Source organism: Tyto alba, unplaced genomic scaffold, assembly GCF_018691265.1.
Source record: "Tyto alba isolate M040663 unplaced genomic scaffold, T.alba_DEE_v4.0 Super-Scaffold_16, whole genome shotgun sequence".
NCBI classification, from domain to species: domain Eukaryota; kingdom Metazoa; phylum Chordata; class Aves; order Strigiformes; family Tytonidae; genus Tyto; species Tyto alba.
In genome coordinates this window covers 27,696,013-27,718,309 of record NW_024881278.1, presented here as the reverse complement: position 1 = coordinate 27,718,309, position 22,297 = coordinate 27,696,013, and the positions used below count along the sequence as shown (strand labels likewise).

The window sequence follows — 22,297 nt, the reverse complement described above, 5'->3', positions numbered from 1 at the left end:
GAAGACTGGACAGGAGTAAAGGAGAGATGAATAAAATATAGTATTTTTACTGATCAGGGTGCTAATTTTCACGTTGCATAAAGTTACACAGAAAGAACTGAAGGAAGGACTGTACAATATAAACACCCTCAAGCCTCATACAGCAATATTTAAAGACCACTCACAAAGTAGTGTACATCTGCATAATCTGCATAGATCAGCATATGGATAGCTATAAAAGGATACAACATGGATGGAACCACTTGTTTATACAGTAGGATTATGGTATGAACTAAATGAAAAGGCATTTTTCCATTTTACTAACAAAATGTAAAAAAAATGGAGAGTAATTAAATTAATTTCAGTTTAAAAATGCTTTACTTCTAACTGCACTTTATAAACCAAACAAAAAAAATGTGTACTTTTGAGCAATTTTTCTTAGAATTATGGAGACATTTCTAGTTTGATTCTTAAAGGAGCTTTTTAATATTCACGTGGACTACAAGCTATTACATCTTCCTATAGGAGCCATATAAGCATTGTCAAGTTCAGTGCAATACTACTGATACCTTACACAGGTGCCTGTTTTGTTCAAGTGATCAGTTTGGTTTTTTAGGTTACATATACATATGAATATGCACTCAGATTTTTGTATAGTTCGTGTTCCCCAAATACACTTCACCTCTTCACTTCTAACACTAAAGAACTTAACCAAAACCAAATTTTAAACCAGATGCTTTTAATTGCAGAAAAATCCATACACTCATGTGCTGTAGCTATCAGAACTTTTGCCTAACTTACTGAGGAAAAACCCACAGCAATTCAGTCCAAACCAAGGATTTCTTTTAGATTTTGCTAGAATCCATGGAAACAGAGTATTGAGAGGCTACATATACATTGCTTTGTCACATTATTTCTGAGAGTGGCCACAACAGACTCCTGAAAATCTCAAGGGATTTACAGACCACACAAATCTTGTCCCAACATGACACTACAAGTGGTATCTTCAGGACTGGCATGTGTTCCACCACTTCTTGTATTGTCTCCCACACCCTCCAAACATTTGTTGTCCCCCTAAGACATTTATAACAGATACAAGGTGTATGTAAGGTGGATGCTAGGCTCCAGTCTTCAAGCAGCACACTCGCAGCCCCAGGCACTGGGAAAGTCTGCTTGTGTGTGGCTGCTTATTGCTGGTGCTCACCATGACTGCTCCAAAACGGATTTCAATCTCAGCAAGAGAAAGACATTTGACAGTGATGACTTTGTCTCTACCTCATTTAGGCCAATAAATCTCTTGGGCTTATCACAGATGAGTAAATCCAGGAGATAGAAGTAAATCAGGACAATGTGGACTTCAAAATAGCAGCAGAGAAAGGGAGATTGTGTCCTGATGTGATGGCTCATGTCCACACCTGTGCACCCCACTGCCCAAAAGCTATAGGCATTGGAGGGGTTTCCTGTCACTTGGAGAATAACATGCATTGTCTTCCACAGCAGGTTTAACCTGCTTTTCCAAGTTTACTATAGGAAAAAGCCTACTTGACAGGAATTAAGTGAGATTATATGGACTGAAGAGACCCATAGTTTTGAGGCAGATATTGAAATTCTGCTTGCATGGGCCAATCTGTGGATATCCTGGCAGAAGTTCTGTACTGACATTTATGTTCTGGCCAGTCTGAAGGAGACAAATGAGCCTACTAAGAGAAGGCAGGTTGATTCAAGTGTCATGTCTTACAGAAATAACCCAGTGTTCATAACACTGCTGCAGCAGGGCTTAGAACCTGATGTGTCTGGTTCTGGATCCCTTCCAAATATCCTGTGCACTGTGGTTTGAAAACACAGTGCCAACATGGATGAGGCTTCCCACATAGCTGACATAACTTTAAATATACTGCATAATATCTCTGAGGGACTTGTGGTGTACCCGAAGGTGATTGGGAGGGGAATCTGGCAGTACCGACCATTCATGACCACAGAGAATATAATCACAGCTATGGTAAAAGCACAGAGCACTTGTCAAGAGTGCCATGAGATTTTTGTACTTTCCCAGAAGTCAGATGCTGTTATAAGACAAGAAGTGATGATAATGACTTCATTGTCTATGTCTGTGCTGGTGCCACCCAAAGAGGAAGGAGAGAGAAACTGAGAGCAAAGTCTACACCACTGGACCTGGATACCAGATTACCTTTAAAACTAGTCCCTCACAGCCTGTATCTGGAAGCTTGAAAAGACCTGGTTTACCTGAATGCGTGCATACAGGAGGACCTGGACCTGATCTCCAAGGACTGCAGGGATAGAGGACAAAACTGTGTTTCACATCTGACAGTGAGCCTGGATAGCCAATTTTTAGGAAAGAACCTACAGGCTTGGAATCAACAGAACTCAAAATCAGCTAGGAACATATCAAAGGCTGCTAGGAGGATCAGATAAAACCTAGCTTGGAGTTGAATATAATGTGATTTTTGGCTTTGAACAATCTGAAACTGGAAGCCAAGCATATTCTGTTGAGATCCTAAACCAAAAAATGACAAAACCCCCATCAAGCTGAGATATTCCTCAGAATTTCCCTTATTAACCTGTACAAAGGAAGTGTAGAGGGATAATTCAACAATGAAATCTTGTTTTATATACACAGATTTCTATAGATGAACACAATTCTTAATCCTTAGATATCACAATTTGAAACAATGTCTTTAGATCCTTTTATGTCAAAATAAAATTCAGAAAACCCAATGTTAATTCCTTAACTTCTCCTTTTGATAATTCTCAGACATCCTGTCAAGTAAAGAAGGGAGCTGTTTTTCATATTATGGTATTTGAAATAAATAAAAGTGTTGTAAAATTATTACTACTATCATCAGGTAACAGCTTACCTGGAAATTTTATTAATGCATTAAGTCTTTTCTTCTAGAAACTAGAATCTCTACCCATATCCTCTGAATGCTGTGATTTCATCAGCTAAAAAGGCAAAATGAAGCTAAAATGTACTCACTTATTTTATTTCTCACTTCATTTAATTTTTCTCCAAGGCATTTAGCTTCAGCAAACCTGTCAATGCAAGCATAAAGATACAGAATTATTCTAAAGAACAATTAGTTAAACTAGTCTTTCACCATAAAATACAGAATTACTCAGGATTAATTTTTGATTTGTAAGTAGAAATAGTTGGAGGAATTTTCATCAAAGATTGTCTGGCCTAAAAGAAACCATTTCTGAAAGAGACCATGCAACAAATAAGTTTACTAGACAGACAAAGCAAACTTATTTGACTTCTTAAGTTTCAAAATTTATGTTATTTCAATTCTAATGAGTGGATTCTCCTAAATATTCATATTGCACTACAATATTAATTTTAATATGCTACATTACTTGCAATATTTTAATATATAAACAGATATATAAAAGTAAAAGAAAAAAAATCCAAGCAAAGTCAAAACAAAATGTTTGAAAGTATTAGAACTTCTGCTCATCAATTTTCAAATTTCATCCTCTAATTTGTATATTGCTGACAATCACTGTTTGTACTCTGTGAAAGTGTACCTCCCAGTCACGAGGAAATCTCTCAAACAGAAATATAAGGAAGTGTGACAAAACTATTGTGTTCTTCTACAGATAATCCTTATGTGAATGCAGACTTTCAGATGATATTCAGCTACTGCTCAAATACCAACAAAAGCCAAAGCTAGCCACATGAAGATATGCAAATAGCAAGCAAGAAGCAGGCTGAGAAAGATGGAAACAAATCAATACTTCCTTTTTGTCGTATGCAAATAGCTTGACCTCTAATCAAAACTGGAAATGATTTTTTTAAAGATGTGAAATTCCCACCAGGTATGTTTCTAAATTAATTGACTGACCACTTATTATATTCAAATAAACAAACCTTCACATGGTATGTAAAATATTCGAATGTTCAGAATTTTCTTTTTTTCATTTGCAACTGCTCATTGTATGTCTTGCTCCTTAGGAAATGTGTCATGTCTAAGTATATCCTTAAAAAACAGCTGCTTACGGAGCTTTACAAATTCACTTATATTCTCTACATTCCCTACAGTCTGCTAGAACTTGATGCCTTCTCCTTGTGTTTTTTTCTGTCAGTTTTCTGATCTTTTACAGCAGTTTCTGTCATAATTATTCTTTTACACTTATTTAACTCAGTATTATATAAAACTGTTTCAGACAAATGGCGTACAAATCAGGCTTTCAAATGCCAAGTATATTCTGCTGTAAAAATAATGACAGTCAATTCAATGTACAATGGCAAAGTCTGAAGAGTCTCTGAGAGAACTGAGGCTTGTTCAAGAAAATATCCATTGTAATAGACTCAATAGTAATAGTTAAAAATGTAGAAGGAAGATTGTGACATTTGTTGCAGGACATTAGGATTGGCATGAAATTCTGAATTGTTACTTGGATGTGTAAAAGTTGAACCTTGCTGAATGTGGAGGCAGAACTGTAATATTTAATTGTTAAGCAAGCCTTCAGCTGTTCTAGAAGAGCCTTGGTCTAGCCAAAGTAACCGAGGAAATCCACAAATTGTATTTCTGTCTAACTCAAATAATGGCAGAACAGAGTAATGAAATATGACTTTCCCCTGGGGAGGTGGTGTTTGGAAAATTACCCCTTCTCAATTAGTCCATTTCCTTGTAAAACTGGAACAAATTAGAATTTCAGGTGCCCGCATTTGTATCTGCTCACAAACATTCGCTTTCAAGGCTGAATTCAACATAGCTAAATGGCTGAAGCTGGAGGGTTCCTCAGCACTTATTGTTTCTTAAGTAAAGAATGCAGAAGCCTTTGAAGCACCTGTGAGATTTTTATATAAGCTTTTTCCACTGGTGTTGACTTAGCGCACCCAAGCAGGCCCTGAAGACTGTATAATTAAAGGGAAACACCCCAAAGTAGTTCTCTCTTTCTTTCCCTCAGCTCCCATGAGCCAAATACTAAGACTGTCAGTGACTTCGTAATTCCTGAGGCAAATCTCCTGTTGACTATTGACTCTGATTCATGTTCACAGAGGGATTTAGCTAGACAAGTTGAAGCCAGCTATCTAACCAGCCCTTATTTATAGGTTACTGTCAGTAGTTGAACAGGCCATGCATCTGTTTCTCAAACAGCAGGGTTTATAAACTAGCATAGTAACATAAACTGAAATTTGGCATTAATTTATGACAGTCCAACAAATTCCATCTGTGACTATGAATCATAGTCAAACAAAATAAACTAGACAAAGACATAGGATTTGACTCTAATATTGAATGGAGAAATGCTATTTCTGATACTACTCTAATAAAGAGGTGATATTATCTAGTATAAAGCTGATATTGTTGTGAATAGTAATGAGTGAACAATTATATTGTTAGCTGAAAAGAGTTCTTGTGTATCTTACATGGAGACCACTCCATAGAAAGGCTGAAGATGCTAAAACATATCTTCTATTACTGGCAAGATAAATATTCCATGATGAAACCCCAAAGTGAATTTAGCTACTAATTTTAGTAGAACAAGCATTTTTGCAAAGATTTCACTTTTTGGATGCAAGTGACAGTAATTAAAAAAAAAAATTTTGAAAAATAAATGTCTAACTCATAATGTAAATCAAGACAGACTCAGAGGATCTCTCTACTGAAAGAATGGAGACATCTAGTGAATTAAATGACCATTCACTAATTTTAAATTATTAGGAATCACAACAAAAATTGACCTAAGTGAAACTCATCCTTTGCATGAAACTCATCCATAGGTACTGAAAAAACAAGTTAGCTGCTAACCAGCTGAAACACAGAAAGCAAGGAAAGAAGAAAGTGGAAAAAAATAATGGAGAACAACAAAATGGAAACTAGATTTACATCATTTCTGTAAGCTTAGTAGAATTTTACTACTGGAAATACTGAATAGGATGGGATTTAAAAGCTTTGTGCAGTATACAATATTGCATCGGAATGGCTCAGCTGGGAAGATTTCTTGGTAGTATATTTCACCAGAAAATGAGATGTATTTTTCTCCTCAGAGAAACAATGCTAAGAAAACATGGTTGCATTGAGAAACTGGATATTATTAAGTTATCTGGAAGTCAAGTATAGGAAGTCCAAATTGCAGAAATCTGATTCTGTCTGGGCATAAACTCAGGGTTTTTTAAGTAGGGCAGTAGTTATTAATGTACAGAAGAAAAATGAAAAAGAATTGTGTTAACTGCAAACTAGGCTTCAGAAAATCACCCTTCCTCTCTTACAAGGCAACTTCCCATAGGCAACTGTCAGAATAGCTTGAATTTAGTGTCTTTCACTTGAACAGTAAGTCAGTAAATGAGCTTCAGAGAGGATTTATCCTTAACTATATAAGCGTCCCCACTTTTAAAATTCAAAGATGGTACTGAGTACTGAGCTACTGCTCCTGTAAAGAGCTCTGAAGTAATAGGTAAAACATTTTATATCAAAAACAATATTTCTTTTATATATGTTTTTTAAATGAGACAATTTTTTTTTTTCAGTATTCAATTTAATCAATCAGTTACATTTGATTGTTTATACACTGGTAGTTACAGAAAAAAATGTATATTTTATATGCATAACTATGTATATTCATATCTGTACAAATAATTTCACAGCCCAAGCAACATTTGTGACCTTCACAGTCAAATTTCCAACTAGGCTCACTGACAGTTCAACACTGAATTAATATAAGAATGATATAATGCACACTTGAAGTCTGATGGAGATAAGCCAGGGGCTCCTGAGGTATTAGGAGCCAACGGGGAAACACCAGTGAAATACCTCAAAGGAATTAAGGGGTGTTCCTCTGAGAAGGGGCAATGTGTACTCACAGGCAAGGAAGCCAACTGTATCTTGGGCTGCATCAAAAGAAGTGTGGTTGAGGGAGGTGAATCTGCCCCTCTGTTCTGCTCTGGTGGGACCCCCCCTGGAGTGCTGTGTCCAGCTCTGGGGCCCTCAGCGCAGGAAAGACTCGGGCTTGTTGGAGCAGATCCAGAGGAGGCCACAAAAATGCTCAGAGAGATGCAGCACTTCTGCTATGAGGTCGGGCTGAGAGAGTTGGGGTTGTTCAGCCTGGAGAAGAGAAGGCTTTCTGAGACCTTATTGCAGCCCTTCAGACCTTAAAAGGGGTCACAAGAAAGATGGGGACAGACTTTTTAGCAAGGCCTGTTGTGATAGGACAAGGGGTAATGGTTTTAAACTAAAAAAGGTTAGATTTAGATTAGATATAAGGAAGACATTTTTTCCAATGAGGGTGGTGAAACACTGGAACAGGTTGCTCAGAGACGTGGTAGATGATGCATCCCTGGAAATATTCAAGGTCAGGTTGGACGGGGCTATGATCAACCTGATAGAGTTGAAGATGTCCCTGCTCATTTCAGGGGGGCTGGACTAGATGACCTTTAAAGGTCCCTTCCAACCCAAACTATTCTATGATTCTATGATAATTAAGAAGCCAAGAAAGTCTACCCAAAATACCAAAAGGAAAAAATAAGACAGCTAAAAATAAATAATTTGTGAAACAAATACTGCTTGTGGTATGACAGAAGTGGTTATGTAACTATAAACAAAATTATTAACATGAGAGGCCTACATATAAAGGGAAGTTATGGTAACCTTTAAACATGTGGTGTCCACACACTTCTTCCTGTGCAATTTGAACACTGGCTGAGTAACACAGCTTTTGTGTAACTGGTAGTTCAGAGGCTGCATTCCAAATTACAGACTGGACTTGATATAAATCCATTCTAATGAACTCAGTAAACTCAGAGCTATAGACATCTTCACTAAAAACGACTGCAAATGGCAGAGGAAAACTGTCTTGCTCTAGGGTGTCAACATTCACATTAGCACGGAATTCAGCAATCAGCTGATGCATATTAGAGAGAAGTTACCCAAGGCATTAGTCTGAATCTCTTTGTCCTTTAGGGAAAGAAAATCTGGCATCAAACTTTGTGGGTTCTGCCCATCTCTATTACATGTTCTGAAACCAGAAGGAAATACCAGTTTGCTTTATAGTAATAACAAACAGAGAAAATATGGAAGAACTGTGATTAACTAGAGGAAATGCAGGGCATGGCTCAGAACTTTATTTCTTCCTTTATCATGCTGTGACCACGAAGTGTTTTCTTCAATAGACAGCAATGCCAGAAATTATTGCAGTGTAATGATTTATGCAGTGATGTGGCATCATCTGATACATTGATCAGAAGAAAGGCATTACTAAATATCCAATTTACATAGAAAAATTCTTACATACATCTAATACCTTAGCAAATTTTGTCCCTGTGGCTAAGTTATAGACACAAGTAGAAAGTTAACCAGTTCAGAAAAGAGTTAAATAGCAAGAACTTGAATAAGTCACAGAGATGTGGAGATAATTTCTTGCCTCAGTTTCACTGGTGTAAATAAGAGTCAGTGACCTTAAAACCAATGTCTTTCATGGCTATTAACTGGGATAATTGTGTTATTAGGAAAGCAGAAGAGGCCTGGAGAAGGAGAAAACCCCGGGACAAAATAGAAAAAAAAAAAAAATTAAAAAGAGAAAACCCCCAAACCTGATAGGGGAAATGTTAGTTAAAAGGGTAGATTGAGAGATCTGCTTTTGGCATCTCACTTCTCAAAATCTTGTATTTCTCTTGCAGTACAAGGAGGGTTAACACTTGAAAAATGGACACTGAAACAGTACTGTTATCCAATCAACATGGACAAGTGTTGGTGGTTTAATTTCTGAGATGTTTAAAATCTGCTTGATGAAAATTCGTGTTTTCAATGCTTTGCCATTCTCATCATCTTCACCGGAAGATTTTGAAGTGTTTTGCCAGCATTAACAATAAATGTGGAGGAGGAAACTATTATTTCTGGTTTTGAGTGCAAAACTGGCAGAAAGAAGCTAAAATCGCTTGGCAAACAAGTTAGGAACAACAGACAAAAGCATATGTTAAACATCTCCTAGCTTACTGTCCAACTAAGTGCTGAAGCCAGTAAAGCATTTTTGACAATGGAAATTGCAGTAATTGATTCAGTCACATGGATCTTACTTCTTCTAGATAATTCATGGTCATGAATGCCATTACCACATTGCTTCAACATGGCTATGAAGATAAGATAAATAAAACCAGAAGAAATATGCGCTAAGATTCATCATGCCACTTTCATATTCTATCCCAACTTTTATTCTGGCACCACTTAGTGCCTTCTTAATATGAAATAACCCCAGTAAGAAAAGGTGAAGTTTCTGTACCAAGTTCTCAATAGAAGCCTGGGACGTCTGGTGTAGAATTGCTCATTCCTACACAGACTCGTAACGAACTCTCAGATGTCTGCCTCTAGGTGTATCTTGCTGTGACACTCACCTCTGTTTTAGAAGCTCCTTGTTGTCCTCAATGGTTATACTGTCAGCATGGTCCTGCTTGAAAACTTCAAAAGCTTCCTGACATCCAAGTGACATCTTTCCTCCTGCCCCAAGAAAAAAACAAAAAAAAGGGAGCTACTTCAGAGACATCAAAAGACAGACATTTTGTATTTATTTAATTCCTATTTAGACAAAGATAGCAAGTCAGACCAGGGGTCTTAAAGCACCCAGAAGACTAAGTTCAATGTTCCACCAACAGGAAAGCATTTTTGACAAAAGATTTCTTTTATCTGACAAATTAATTTCATTTCACTTCACTTCTCTAAAGTCTGAATGTTTGAGCTGTACAGCTTCTCAAGACAACTTAAAATGTTCATAAATAATACCAAACTTTGAAAATTTACAATAGGTGAAATATTCTTAAGTGTGAACCAGAGGTATTTTCACAACAGCAAACTGCAATTTACTTCTGTGTTTTTTTCATCCCTGTTTCATATTTGCTCCTAAACATACTTAGAGTATTTGCAGTATTCTTGGAAGAAAATAATTCAGGCTTCTTTTAATTATGTATTAATGAATGTTTTCATATCCTTTTAAGTGAATAAGGTATTCTATCTACAAAAAAGGTTCTTTCCTGCCTTTTAAATTTTCAACATGGTGTTTGTTTCCTTCTGTGAGCTAGAAGGTCAATATCAATTTGGCTAATAAATCTTCTAAAAATTCACTACAGAAAAGTATTACAGTATGTATTACTTATCAGTTCTCATTGCTAGATGATCTACAGACCTAAATAAGAAATCATGCATCTGTATTATCATTAACAAAAAAATTCAGAGGCTTAAGGAGAATGAAAGATTACACCCGCACCTGTGTTATCACGAATACATATGTCAATAAAGAAGCAAGGAAAAAGGATGAGACTTGCACTTAAATAAATCACAGTAATGAAGATAGTTCGGGAGCAGAAAGGGGGAAGAATATTGCACTCAAACTGTGTGAAAAATGCAAAGTAGCTCCACTTCTAATTCAACATCATGGTTGCAACATAAACCTCTAAATTATATTCCTTAAATTGGAATTTGATTGTCCTTAGTTTTTTTTTTTCTCTATAGTCTTTCTTCCGTCCTACTCACAAGCCTTCCTTCCTGCTTCAGAGCTATTGAGATCCCCAAATCCGCTGTGCACAAGACCTATAAAGTTTCCTGGGAGTTCTGTTGTGCAAGAGTCTTCTATATGTTTTCTGTCAATGGACTAGCATTACCAATAACATATGTATGCATGTATGCCAATTATTTTCCAGGTTACCTGCTTCACATTTTTGGTGTAAGTGGGGATGAGACATTAACAAAACATACCTAAACAGGTTGGGATATGCAATACTGGGATGCTACACCTTATTGGGGTCTAGGTCCATAAGCTGCATTTTATAGTCACCAAATATGTTCTGCTGCCCCTCATCATACTTCTAATACAAGGATTACCCCCGATTGACTTCAGTGAGATTTCTGTGGTATAAGATACTGTTTAAAGTGAAGGTTGGTAACAAAAACTAGCACTTACTGTTCAATAATCAATAAAAGTTTAAAAACTTTATTCAAAATATAGTAGAAAAATTTGCCCTCTGTTTCAGTTAAACGAATCAGCACATCTGTTACTAATTTAAAATTTTGCGTTGAAAATAGAACCACCAGGAATGTTTGAATGGCAAAGCATGCAGAAATGCTCCACCCTTTTTGAATAAGAAAATCAAAGAAAGATACAGTGCAGTCTTTACTGCTGTGTGATCCAAAGGCGCAAGAGGATTTAGGAAAATATATTTTTTCTCTGATGATGACCCGAGAATATAATGTTCATGTTTCATGCTTGCCTTGAAGAAAAACAGGCAGCTTTGCAAAAAGAATTTTATAGCACATTCATCCCATCACTAGCACTAATTTTAATATGCAGCCTGAATTGACCCTCTAGAATTGCTTTTGTTGCAGAAAAAGTTTGTATTAAATGAAGAAAGCCTGGACAAAATCCATGGCTGAGCCTAATACAAACAATGAAATGCCCTTACTCATACGTAACACTGCAATGTAAAGTATTTAACCCTTCTGGCAATGTGCTGCCTTTGAGAATAGAAGTAAAAACAGTAGAACTAAGTTTGGAAAACAAAACTTTTACAGTGATTATTGCTTCTGCCTGGCAGAAATGCATCAACCAAAATTAAAGGTAATCTGATAATCATTTTTCAGCAGTACATTAAGAGGCAGCAGATTTGTACAGCCAAGCAAAGCACACGAAAATAGATCCCCATAACTCTTAGGAAGGGGAAATTTTCTGGTTTATACAGTCCATTTTAACAAAATACAGAAATATATGGAGAAGTAAACAATCACATTCTGAAAATGGTATCTAAAGAAAAAAGATTAAACAGGACCATTAAGATTGTACCTCAGCATAATATGAGCATAAAAAAGCCACAGAAGAACACTGCAGCCTGTGGGTAATGACAGAGGTATTTAGGATGATAATAAGGAATACAGCAATGTTAATACTAGTAAAAGACTGTAAAAAACATTGGAAGCTTGATGGAGTGGTCGTGTTTTCATTCTGCTCAGTAATGAAGGTTTTTCTTTCTCCATGGCTGACGTTGTATCTTCAACCATAGTGTTTACGTCTCCTTAAATCATCTATAATTTCATCAAGTAGCTTCACCTTCTTTCAAATGGCCTCTAAGTGCAAAGGTGCACTAACATTATTGGCATGATGTTTCTCCTAGGCCTAATTCAAACAAATAAACTATAAATTCTTTTAAAACAAGGTGCTATTTCATTTTTCTCTAGCTGTAAATTGAAATATATGTATAGCAGTATATACACGATATGAATAAAAGCAGAACTGAGAGAAGAAACCATTGATGGTAACACATTTTTGGCAAGCTGGTTGAACAGTTCAGCTAAAATTGTTAGACTTTTAGAAAACAATTTGTTTTACTCTTACAGGCCAGACAATTTATCCTCTCATTCTTTCATATCATAGTGTAACAAAATAGATATTTGAAAATTCTTATCTAAGGATGAATCATCATATCCTACAGGATGAGAACCAGGAAACACATATCATCAAGTCATTACAATGTGAACTGGAATAATCATTACCACAAAAATAATACAGATCATTGGAAAAAGCATAAAATTTTCTTGCAAACACATGCATAAAACCCTAGTTGACAGGGTTTCATTAAAAAGTGATAAATTTTGTATCAACATGTTTGTAATTATACCTTTCCTGATAGGTTGTGTAAATTGGCTTTAATCTAAAACCACTCACAAATATGACCAACTCACAGTTTACAGAAAACCCATCATTATTTACAGCAAATTCAAACAACTGAAATTTTGAGAAAATTCATGTTTGATCCACATCCTGAATTTGAATGTTTAAGAATTCTCATTGAAGATTCAATTTCAGTGTGCACTCCTATCCAGTGCACTCCACCAACTTTCACATTAAGCAAAAAGTTTTGGTTCAATAGACTCCTCTTTTAAAATGTGCAAATTACAGGTGTCCTACTGAACCTGGGTAAGTCAGAAAGCAGAACGACAATGATGGCTCACAAGGTCTGAAATAGAACAGGATCTGAAATGACCAAGAAATAGAAAGCTTGCTGTGTTATAGATAATGGGATAAATTTTTGAAATCGGTAATAATACAAAATACACTGAACAAAAATATAATAAGGCTTTTGTACGTGGCTGATTACTTTCTGAGGTGACATGAAAAGATCAAAGTGATTTCAAGATTCAGCTGTATGACTAGAGCAGGTAAAATCCTGCATACCAGCAAAGCCCCTGGCAGATATTATGCACCCTACTAATTTAGAGATCATTTATTCTATGCTGTTACATATGCAAATGCTATTTACAGCCATTGTAAACAACAACTGTTTAGTGCCTCAAAAACTTTAATTAGGGAAATAAGTTAAAGGAACATGTAGTGCATAGTGTGGTGCTGGATGCTCAACTGCCAGCAGAGAAATTATAGGGCTGAATGCTATTTTTAAGTTAAACAGTAGCCACTGGATTTACTCAAGGACTGTATCTGAGTAGGTAAGAGCATGCAAGTGTATAAACTTAGACCTTATTTTGTTGCCACAATTGATCGAATACAGTTGTAGAGATTTAAATGACCATAAGGATTTTTAAGTGTATCCAACATCTACAAATCTAATTGCAGCTTGCTTTAGTGATCCCAGTTTATAAATACTGGACAATTTTTAAGGACTTAATTTTAGTGTTTTTTCATAAAGATTTCAAGAGTGCTCAAACTGGAAATGGCACTTCCAGAGTGATGAGTCTGGCCACCTTTTTTTTGTTTGTTTGGTTTTTTTGTTAATTTTTTGTTGAAAAAGGGTTTATTGCTCAGATGGAGAAGACTTTCATAAAGTTTAATGCATGAAACCCACAGAAAACATTTACATTACTCTTCAGTTAAGTCTGGAAAAATCTGTCAAATAGCATGAAACTGATATTTTCTCTGTCAGAAACCAGAATCACAGCGTCTCCTCACAAACTTGTACCCAGATTTTGGTTCTGGTATGAGAGCTCCAAGGGGGTTCCAGCAGCCCTCATGCTGGAGACAGCCAGTTTAACCTGTAATAAAAAGAGTTGGAAACAAGTCTCCAGGAGAGAAGAATTAAGGTTGCAAGTTGAGCTGATGTGAGGGAGGAACATTAAGACTGCTAACAAAAGCAAACTCCTGGTAATAGCTGTTCAGACCATGTATTCTGATGAGAAAGGCATCTGTCCACATATCTGCCCACATATCTGTTTTGCAGAAACTACATTTTCACATCAGAAGACTGTCCTTCCACTCCTACCAAGTGTTCTATCAGACAAGAATTGTCAAAACTTCCACTGAAATCAATAGAAGCAAAAAGTCCCCTTGGCTCAAGGAAAGCTCTCATTCAAGTGAGGGTTGTCTGAAGAATTTCAGGATGGCAGCTAGTATGAATTTTGAGTCTTCATGCTTATAAAGACTGTCAACCTGTTCATGCTATTATGTATTTCCACTTATTATCAAATACAAACAAAGGAACTGTGGACCATTCCAAATGAAACCAAAGACAAACTATTTGGTATGTCTTTGTAATAGAACTAAGGTATTAGAAGAGTTTGCATTTAAGCATAATTCATTACATCTTTACCAGGATCCCTTAAGATATCATAGCCATCTGTTCAGAATGGGAAAAAGTAGATGTAACAGATCTTGGGAATAATGAGTCAACAAAGAATAAATACTTAAAAATAGGAAAACAAACCCAAAACAAATATACAACAAATACTGCCCCACTGTAAAGCTCAGCTAAATTCTTCATGAAAAGCATGTGTATTACATATGTCTACCTTCATTAGACTGCAATTCAAAAATAGAAAAAACTTAAAATGGTTGCTCATGGTACCCCTGCAGTGTTGAACTGCAAAACATAGTCTTTAGGAAAGTTGAAAGCCTCAAAGGAAAACTAGAATATTCAGACTCAATGAACTAAACAAAACATTGGCATAATTTAATTTATATGGCTCTGGAGTTTCTTTGTTTATTTACAGGGGAGGAAAAGGGTAAAATGAACAGTTTATTGAGATTATGAACATGTTTATTGTGGTACTGAACATTGATCTAGGCAGGCTGGAGTGCACTCCACAAGTGAAAATTTCTACTGCTCAAACCCTTGAGTTAATTGGGGCTTGTGTCATTTACCTAGGCATCATTTTATCCACGTAAAATTAATTTACTGACAAGACAAATGTTGAAATAATTTATAAACAGAAGACAAATCACCATTAAATTAAACACTGCAAATGCCTAATGGCAAAGAACAAATTTGTACAGGAGTATGTCAGACACAAATCAAAGACAAGTACCATTTCTACTGCAATGAATAATGTTAGAGGATATGAGATCACTAAAAATAGGATTGCTTTGAGATTATTAAAATAAAAGAACAAAAAATGAAATGTTACATACAATGCCAACTTTGTAAAAGTCAGTTTTAATAAAGTTCAACTGGAATGCTTCCAAAAAACCACCAACAACCAACCACTTATAAGAATCCCATTAGAAGTAGATTTTTACATTAATTAATATTCCTCTGCAGGAATAGTAAGGCAAATACTGAACTGTATTTCAAAAACAAGGGTTAAGTGAAATATAAACTTGATTTAAAACAAGATGAAATTGACTATTTTAAGATTGTCCAAGACCACAGAACAACAACAAAACTCCAAATGATAGCTGAATGTAATCATGTTGACTTTTTTCAGTTTCATTATTTCAAGAAATCTCAGGTAACAAACAATACAGGTAAGAAAACTATTTTTTCATATTAACGCAGCTGTATGTTCTTAATAGCTCTACTTTTGCAATGAAGTAGAAAATAGTCAGAAACACAATTTTAAGCTCCTTATTTACATGTGGTAGGTCTCATACCAGATTGAACCTTAAAGTGATATCAGTGTAAAAAGACTGAAATTGTAAAACCTCTTTCCCTCATTTTCCTCCCCTAGAAAATTAGTATACTAGTTTGTCTACCTGTCAAATGTTGCAAATCACAATTCTAGTGGGAATTACAGGATAAAAGATAGCTGTTAATAGCAACTTAATATACAATCCTCACCTTCACCTGATGGAGCACATATTTTAGACTCATTAAACAGGACCATTTTGGTCTGATACTGTTTCTGTTAGTTATGGATTCTAATAATTTCTCAGATTACATATCATGGCTTCAAGATGCTGTATAATATCTTCACTAGCATTAATGATTTATAGCATGCCTACTTTTATGTTACTTATTTATGCTTTTATATTTTCTTTAAAGAGACAATGGGCAGCAGAGTTATCAAGTTCAAAGTGGGAGCAGATGAGCCAAGGGCACAGTTAGAGGTTACTTAGCATAAACAAAAGGTTTGAAGATATCAGCAGTGAGGAATGAATAAGCATATCTATTGGTACAACCAAGTTTTTCTCATGTTTTAATAACCAGTATTATTGCAGAAATATTTTACATTTCATCTATGACAGCTTGTATATCTCAAAAGAGAAAAAAATATTTCAGCTACTATTTGCAACTATTTACTTCTTTAAAGACGCCTGTGAGATCATATTTGATTGTATAATACATACACACATTGAAAGTCCTTAATTAGTAGGTACAAAGAGAGAGCCTTAAATGAAGCATGGTAGGCTTGGCAGAAGCTCAGAGAGTGGATACAAAGGAAAATATGAAGTCAAACCCACAAGAACTTTAGGAGACCCACCCAATGGTGTTGCCACTTATAAATAAATAAGATTCACTTTTTCTTACGCCAGAATCACACATTTCAGATAACTTCTTGTAAAATAGGACATATATCTTATTCTATATTGTGCAGTTTACACTGGATACACTGGATATTAGAAATAGACTGTGCATTTCCCTCTCTTTGTAGGAGTCTAAATCTGTTCCTTTCAACAGTTGATGCAGTTGTAAAAATTTTACTAAATATTACAAGAGGTCAACACTTCAGGCACTTGAGTCACCTATGAACTTTAAATTAGACTACTGTGCTTAAGATGAAGATTTCAGTTAAGATTGAGTAATGCCAAATTAAATGTATATGTTTTGACATCCTTGATGTATTTGCCATGTTGCAGTAGCAACATTTGCCACTTCTGTTTTAGACCTGAAAAAGGGCTTTTGTGTTCAAAAATTCGTCTGCCTTTTTCAACTAGATCAACATGTTTAAAGAAAGATAGAATTCTCTCAACAAAATTTGCCTCATTTACATGTTCTATGCTGTTTTGAATGACAGATATGGTATTTAAATTCTCCTCCTCCATATATCTTCCTCAATTTTAGAACAATGACTCTGAATGATGGGATAGATATATTTTAAGAGCTCTACCAAATGACAGCCTACATCGATGGAGTCATGACAGCTTGGACCAAATGCAAGTGAAGTTTTTTGTTAGAGACATCTGTAGAAAACTGCATATATTTTTGGTGCCTGAAGAATTGTCTCCACCACCAATCTTGCCGGTAACACCATAAACCACAAAAGAGGCATATTTCATTTTCAGAGCAGTTTAGCAGAGGAAAAATGACTTGTTATAAACATCAATCTGGTTTTGGAAACTTACTGTACTTTTAATTTTGTATTACATTTTAGCTTTATTCTTTATTAAGATACTGAGGTTGTCTGAAGTAGAAGTCTGTATACTCTACATCTTAGGTAGACAAGAAAAAAAAAATGTCTGTATTGGGTACACCATCAATTAGTGCCAGCCTGGGGCTATCTTAATACTTCAGGCTATAAACTATGGGATCACAGGAGCTGCTTCATTAGAAATTGGCCATTGTCTATTTTTTTTGTTTTTTTTTCTCCCAGCAGGAACTCCAGCACCAAAAGAATGGGGTATGCTGAGGTAAAGAGTTGAGGGAATAAACCAGGTGATACATTCCATGGTAAGCTCTCTCTTCTTGCCAGTCAACAACCTAGATCAACTAATTTTAAAACTTTCTATCTATGTACATGAAAGATGAATGAGCTTTACCAATCCCATTGCTTATACCTTATGGCAGCTGAAAATTACCAAGTAAGAAATGAGTGAAACTTCTTTGTAAAAGAATGAGCTTTGTCTCCTGCTCCCTTGAAGTTTTATTGGAGTTTGCCTCTGAGAATGAACATGGTAGCATGGTGTGTACTAACACCCAGATTTCAAAAAGTAATTAGGTATGTTATTCCTCAGCATTGACTGCACTAAATTTCATGCATTCAGATACTGAAGAAGCATTTTCTCCCTTCCTGAACAAGTCCTGTAACCTACATTACTGACGGCATCCCCTCTTTCTCATACCATTGTTGATATTTTAAATAACAGTGGTCAAAGCAGTCAATGTATCTTAACTGTACTCTAAATATACACAGAAAATTGAGCCTTCAGGAATTTTAACTAATCTTCTCAGAACTGAGGACTCCTAGGCATGTGATAAGCTCTGGAAGTTCAGTACAGTCAAAATGGGAGACCTGTGCACATATAACAGCAGAAGTTTAGAGAAAAATTGTGTAACTTTGCTCGGGTGACTGCATGCTCTTAAACATCTACTCTGACTGTACATTGTTGAAATCTCTTCGGAATTAATCACATTGTGACTCTTGTGTTACACAAAATGTGCATTTTTGTAAGCCTAAGTAGTTGGTAGTGCATGTAGAAAGAGACTGGTTATTGCCAGTACCTGTAATATATATATATATATATGTGTGTGTGTGTGTGCATATATATATATATACACACACATATATATTTTCCATTTTTATCTGTAATGGTTTTGAAATAGAAGCCAAAGTAGAAAAGGAGATAACAATAGGACCTGGTCTTACACATAAAAAGAAATTGGCTAACATTTCCTGCATTTTCACTTCAGCTTTTCAAAACTTCATCAAATTGTTCTTACAAAAACTTTAGTTACTTTAACTAAAACTTCAGCTCATTACTTTTGATTTTCCTCAGCTGTTAAAGGCTTCTTACTCATTTTTAAAACTCTTTTGACCTTATTTATTTTATTTTGAATGAAAAAAAAAAAAAAACCAAAACCCAAAAGAAAACCTATCTTGAAGGATTGAATTGTAAAGGAAACACTAAATCTTTGTACACCATAAAAAAAAGCAAAATGATTCTGAATGTTATATACATCCATTTTTTAAACCAGTTTTGCCAAACAAAAGTATAAGGGTACTTACCTTCTGAATCAGTGTTAACATAGTCTATAAGACTGAGGAGGTTTAAATAGAGCTATAATTTACATTTTTAATAAAACATATTGAGGCATTCATTAAAATGTTTTATTAAAAATGAAAATTATAGCTATATTTAAATTAGCTTTACCAAAATCCTATTACTCACTAAAAATAGGATAAAGTAGAATAAATAGCTCAGGATTCAAATCCATTTTTGCTGACAATAATGACAAATAGTATGCACATTACATTTTTAAGTACAAAAGTATATAACACATGAATATTTTCTTTTCATATTTTAAGAATAGCACCTTCAGAAACAGACTTCTTCAGCAGAAAGACACATTTGAACTTGAACATTCTTAATATACCACAGAAAGTTTACTTGAGTTCACATGGTTTTGAGTTATAGCCATTAGCAATCATTGTTTGCAACAACAGAAATCCTGGCTCTATGGAAATACTGATAAATTAATCAAAATGGAAAAGATTTTAAGTAGTATCAGTCCATGTGGCAAAAAAAATATATAAACAGCTGCTTAAATTTTTAGGATATCAAAATGCACCTATATAAAGATCTTTTGGAATGCTGATGAAAACTGTTAAAAAGAAAGTAGTAGATCTTTTCCATCCCCAGTAGTTTAATTTTGTATGGAGAAGCAAAGAATGAGGTATGTTCCCTTTGTTTTTATTAAAATTCTTTTGCCTGCCAAGACTGAAGCCATTGGTTGTTTCCAGTGGTCCTGGACATTCATGTTGATTTTATGTGAGCTGTATATTAAACATATATGTACTGATCTTCTGTTGATGTTTAACTGTTGCATTCTTGTACTGGGTTACATGAAGTGCAACATATTAAAAATGGTTTAATGTCAAAGAGAACAAGAACTGCTTCTATAAGTACATAGGTGACAAAAGGAAGGCTAGGGAAAATATGGACCCCCAGCTGAATGAGGCTGGGGACCTAGTTTTGCAGGACATGGAAAAGGCTGTGGCACCGAATGCCTACTTTGCCTCAGTCTTCACTAGCAAGACCAGCCTTTGGTTATCTCACGTCCTAGAGGCCATGGGGAAAGTCTGTATTAAGGAAGACATACCCTTCATGGAAGAGGATCAGGCCAGGTAACACTTAAGAAAACAGGACATACGTAAGCCGATGGGCCCTGATGGGATGCACCTCTGAGTGCTGAGGGAGTTGGATGTTGTTATTGTGAGGCCATTCTAGATAATCGTTGGTCAATCGAGATGACCAGGAGAAGTGTTCAAAGACTAAAGTAAGCATCATTCCTATGTTTAAGAAGGGCAAGAAGGACCCAGGGAACTACAGGCCAATCAGTGTCACGTTGGTCTCTGGGAAGGTGATGGAGCAACTAACCCTGGAAGCCATTTCCAGGCACATGAAGGAGAAGAAAATCATCAGAAGTAGTCAGCTCGTCTTCACCAAGGGAAAGTGGCAGTCTGCCAAGCATTCCAAGAAATCAAACAGTATAAGATCAATGTAACGTCACGTTCAAGAAACAGTAATCAAATCTTCAACATCCTCTCAGAGACAACAACAAGTTGAGCCCTAAAATTTTCACGCCCACAGGCTAATTTCTAACTACAAGATCATTTGTTTCCTGTTAGAATTCTTTTTACAATTTTATGATGCTACAAATTTTAATTTCTCACTTCTGTTATCCTGCTTAGAAAACTGCTTCTGAATTTCCCACCTGTTATAGTTAAAATCCTTCTACTTTATTGTCTCATAGTATTCATTAACACTTCATATCAGTTTGATATTTTGTAATCAATACTATCATTTACCACATATAATTTCTCTCTGCTTGATATTTAGTCCAAATAATTTCATAATTCAGGATCAATGAAAGTCAGTATTGCATTCCCCAATCCTATGTGTCAGCTAAAGGCCTCTAAAAACTTGGGTGTGCTAAATTTGGGACTTCCTCTGTATAAGGAAAAATGTGTAAACTCAAAATGATAGAAGCAAAAACCTCATTGCTTATATCAAGACTGAAAGTAATATGTGGTAACAAACATGTTTTTGTGGTGTCTCTAGTTTAAATTGCTTGAAGGAAAAAAAAAATTTTTGAGAATTTTCATTAATATTACAGAAATATTTCTGGAATTCAATAAAATATCCTTGTTTATTCCTCCTGGCACAGCCACTCCTCATAGAAGACCGAGAAACATTTGGAAAAAAACAACCAATAGGATTCTAACAACACAACTGATTTAGAAGCAATACTTAAAACTCTCTATGTTTTAAATTGAAGATGTGATTTAAAACAAGAACGTTAAGTTCCCCAATGAGTACTATCACTTGATGATCTTGGAAAATTAGTTTTAATTCATCATTGGTGCAATTCTGTCTGTCATTTTCCCAAACTTCATTGCTATTCATTTTGAAGTGTATCATTGCAAAAAAAGATAAAAGAATTTGCATTACACAAATCAACCAAACTAAAAACCTCAACTGAAATACAATCTTTAATTTCCAATATTACTGTGAAAATACTCACTCAAATATATAGATATCTCTAGGTTTTAAATTAAGAACACTGAATCTGAGAGCTCCCCACTGACAGTCATGTTTTCTTCAAATAGCTAAAAATGGATTATTCTTTACTAAATATTACGTCTAGCTCTTTGCAGCCAGATCTCAAATCCTTTTCCCTTCAGTCTGGGGATTCACCTGGATCTTTTCCTCTCTGCACATCCATTTTTGGGGCATGGTACATCCAATCTAGGATACTGCAGTTAGGTAAAATAAAACCTAGGATCTGGCAACATCTATTTGCTTATAATAATTTACAAAATGTTTGTCTTCCAGAAACCTATCAGTGCATCTTTAGCAATTTCTTGATCATTTATCTTTTTGTCTTATTGGAGGATGACTATTTATAGAAATACATATTATCTTTTAAATTCCATGAGCCTGTAAAAATTATAGTTGTTACAGATCCCTTACTATTAGATGGGTATCTACACCACACAATTACACATTTTTTTTTCCATCCTCAACACTGATGATATAAAGTAAATTAATTAAGAAGCTAAATTCCTGATACTGCAAATAAACATGCACTGGCATTTTTTCCCCCAAGTATGTTCATAGAAATAAGACAGACACTAACATGTGTGCATGCACACATGGATAAACATGGAGATGCAAAATCATTCTACATCCTAAAAATGAACAAGTAAAA

General features: G+C 35.3%; 1 protein-coding gene across 3 annotated transcripts in view; it reads right to left on the bottom strand.

Moving 5' to 3' along the window:
- KIF6 (kinesin family member 6) overlaps window positions 1–22,297 on the bottom strand; it is a 172,698-nt gene that overhangs the window by 48,877 nt on the left and 101,524 nt on the right. For all 3 annotated transcript variants that reach the window (XM_042789304.1, XM_042789305.1, XM_042789303.1), the window contains exons 14-15: window positions 9,329–9,431; window positions 2,975–3,030 (exon numbers count right to left, since the gene is read on the bottom strand). In XM_042789304.1, the coding sequence (XP_042645238.1) occupies window positions 2,975–3,030; window positions 9,329–9,431 (159 nt within the window). The remainder of the gene's footprint in view (window positions 1–2,974; window positions 3,031–9,328; window positions 9,432–22,297) is intronic.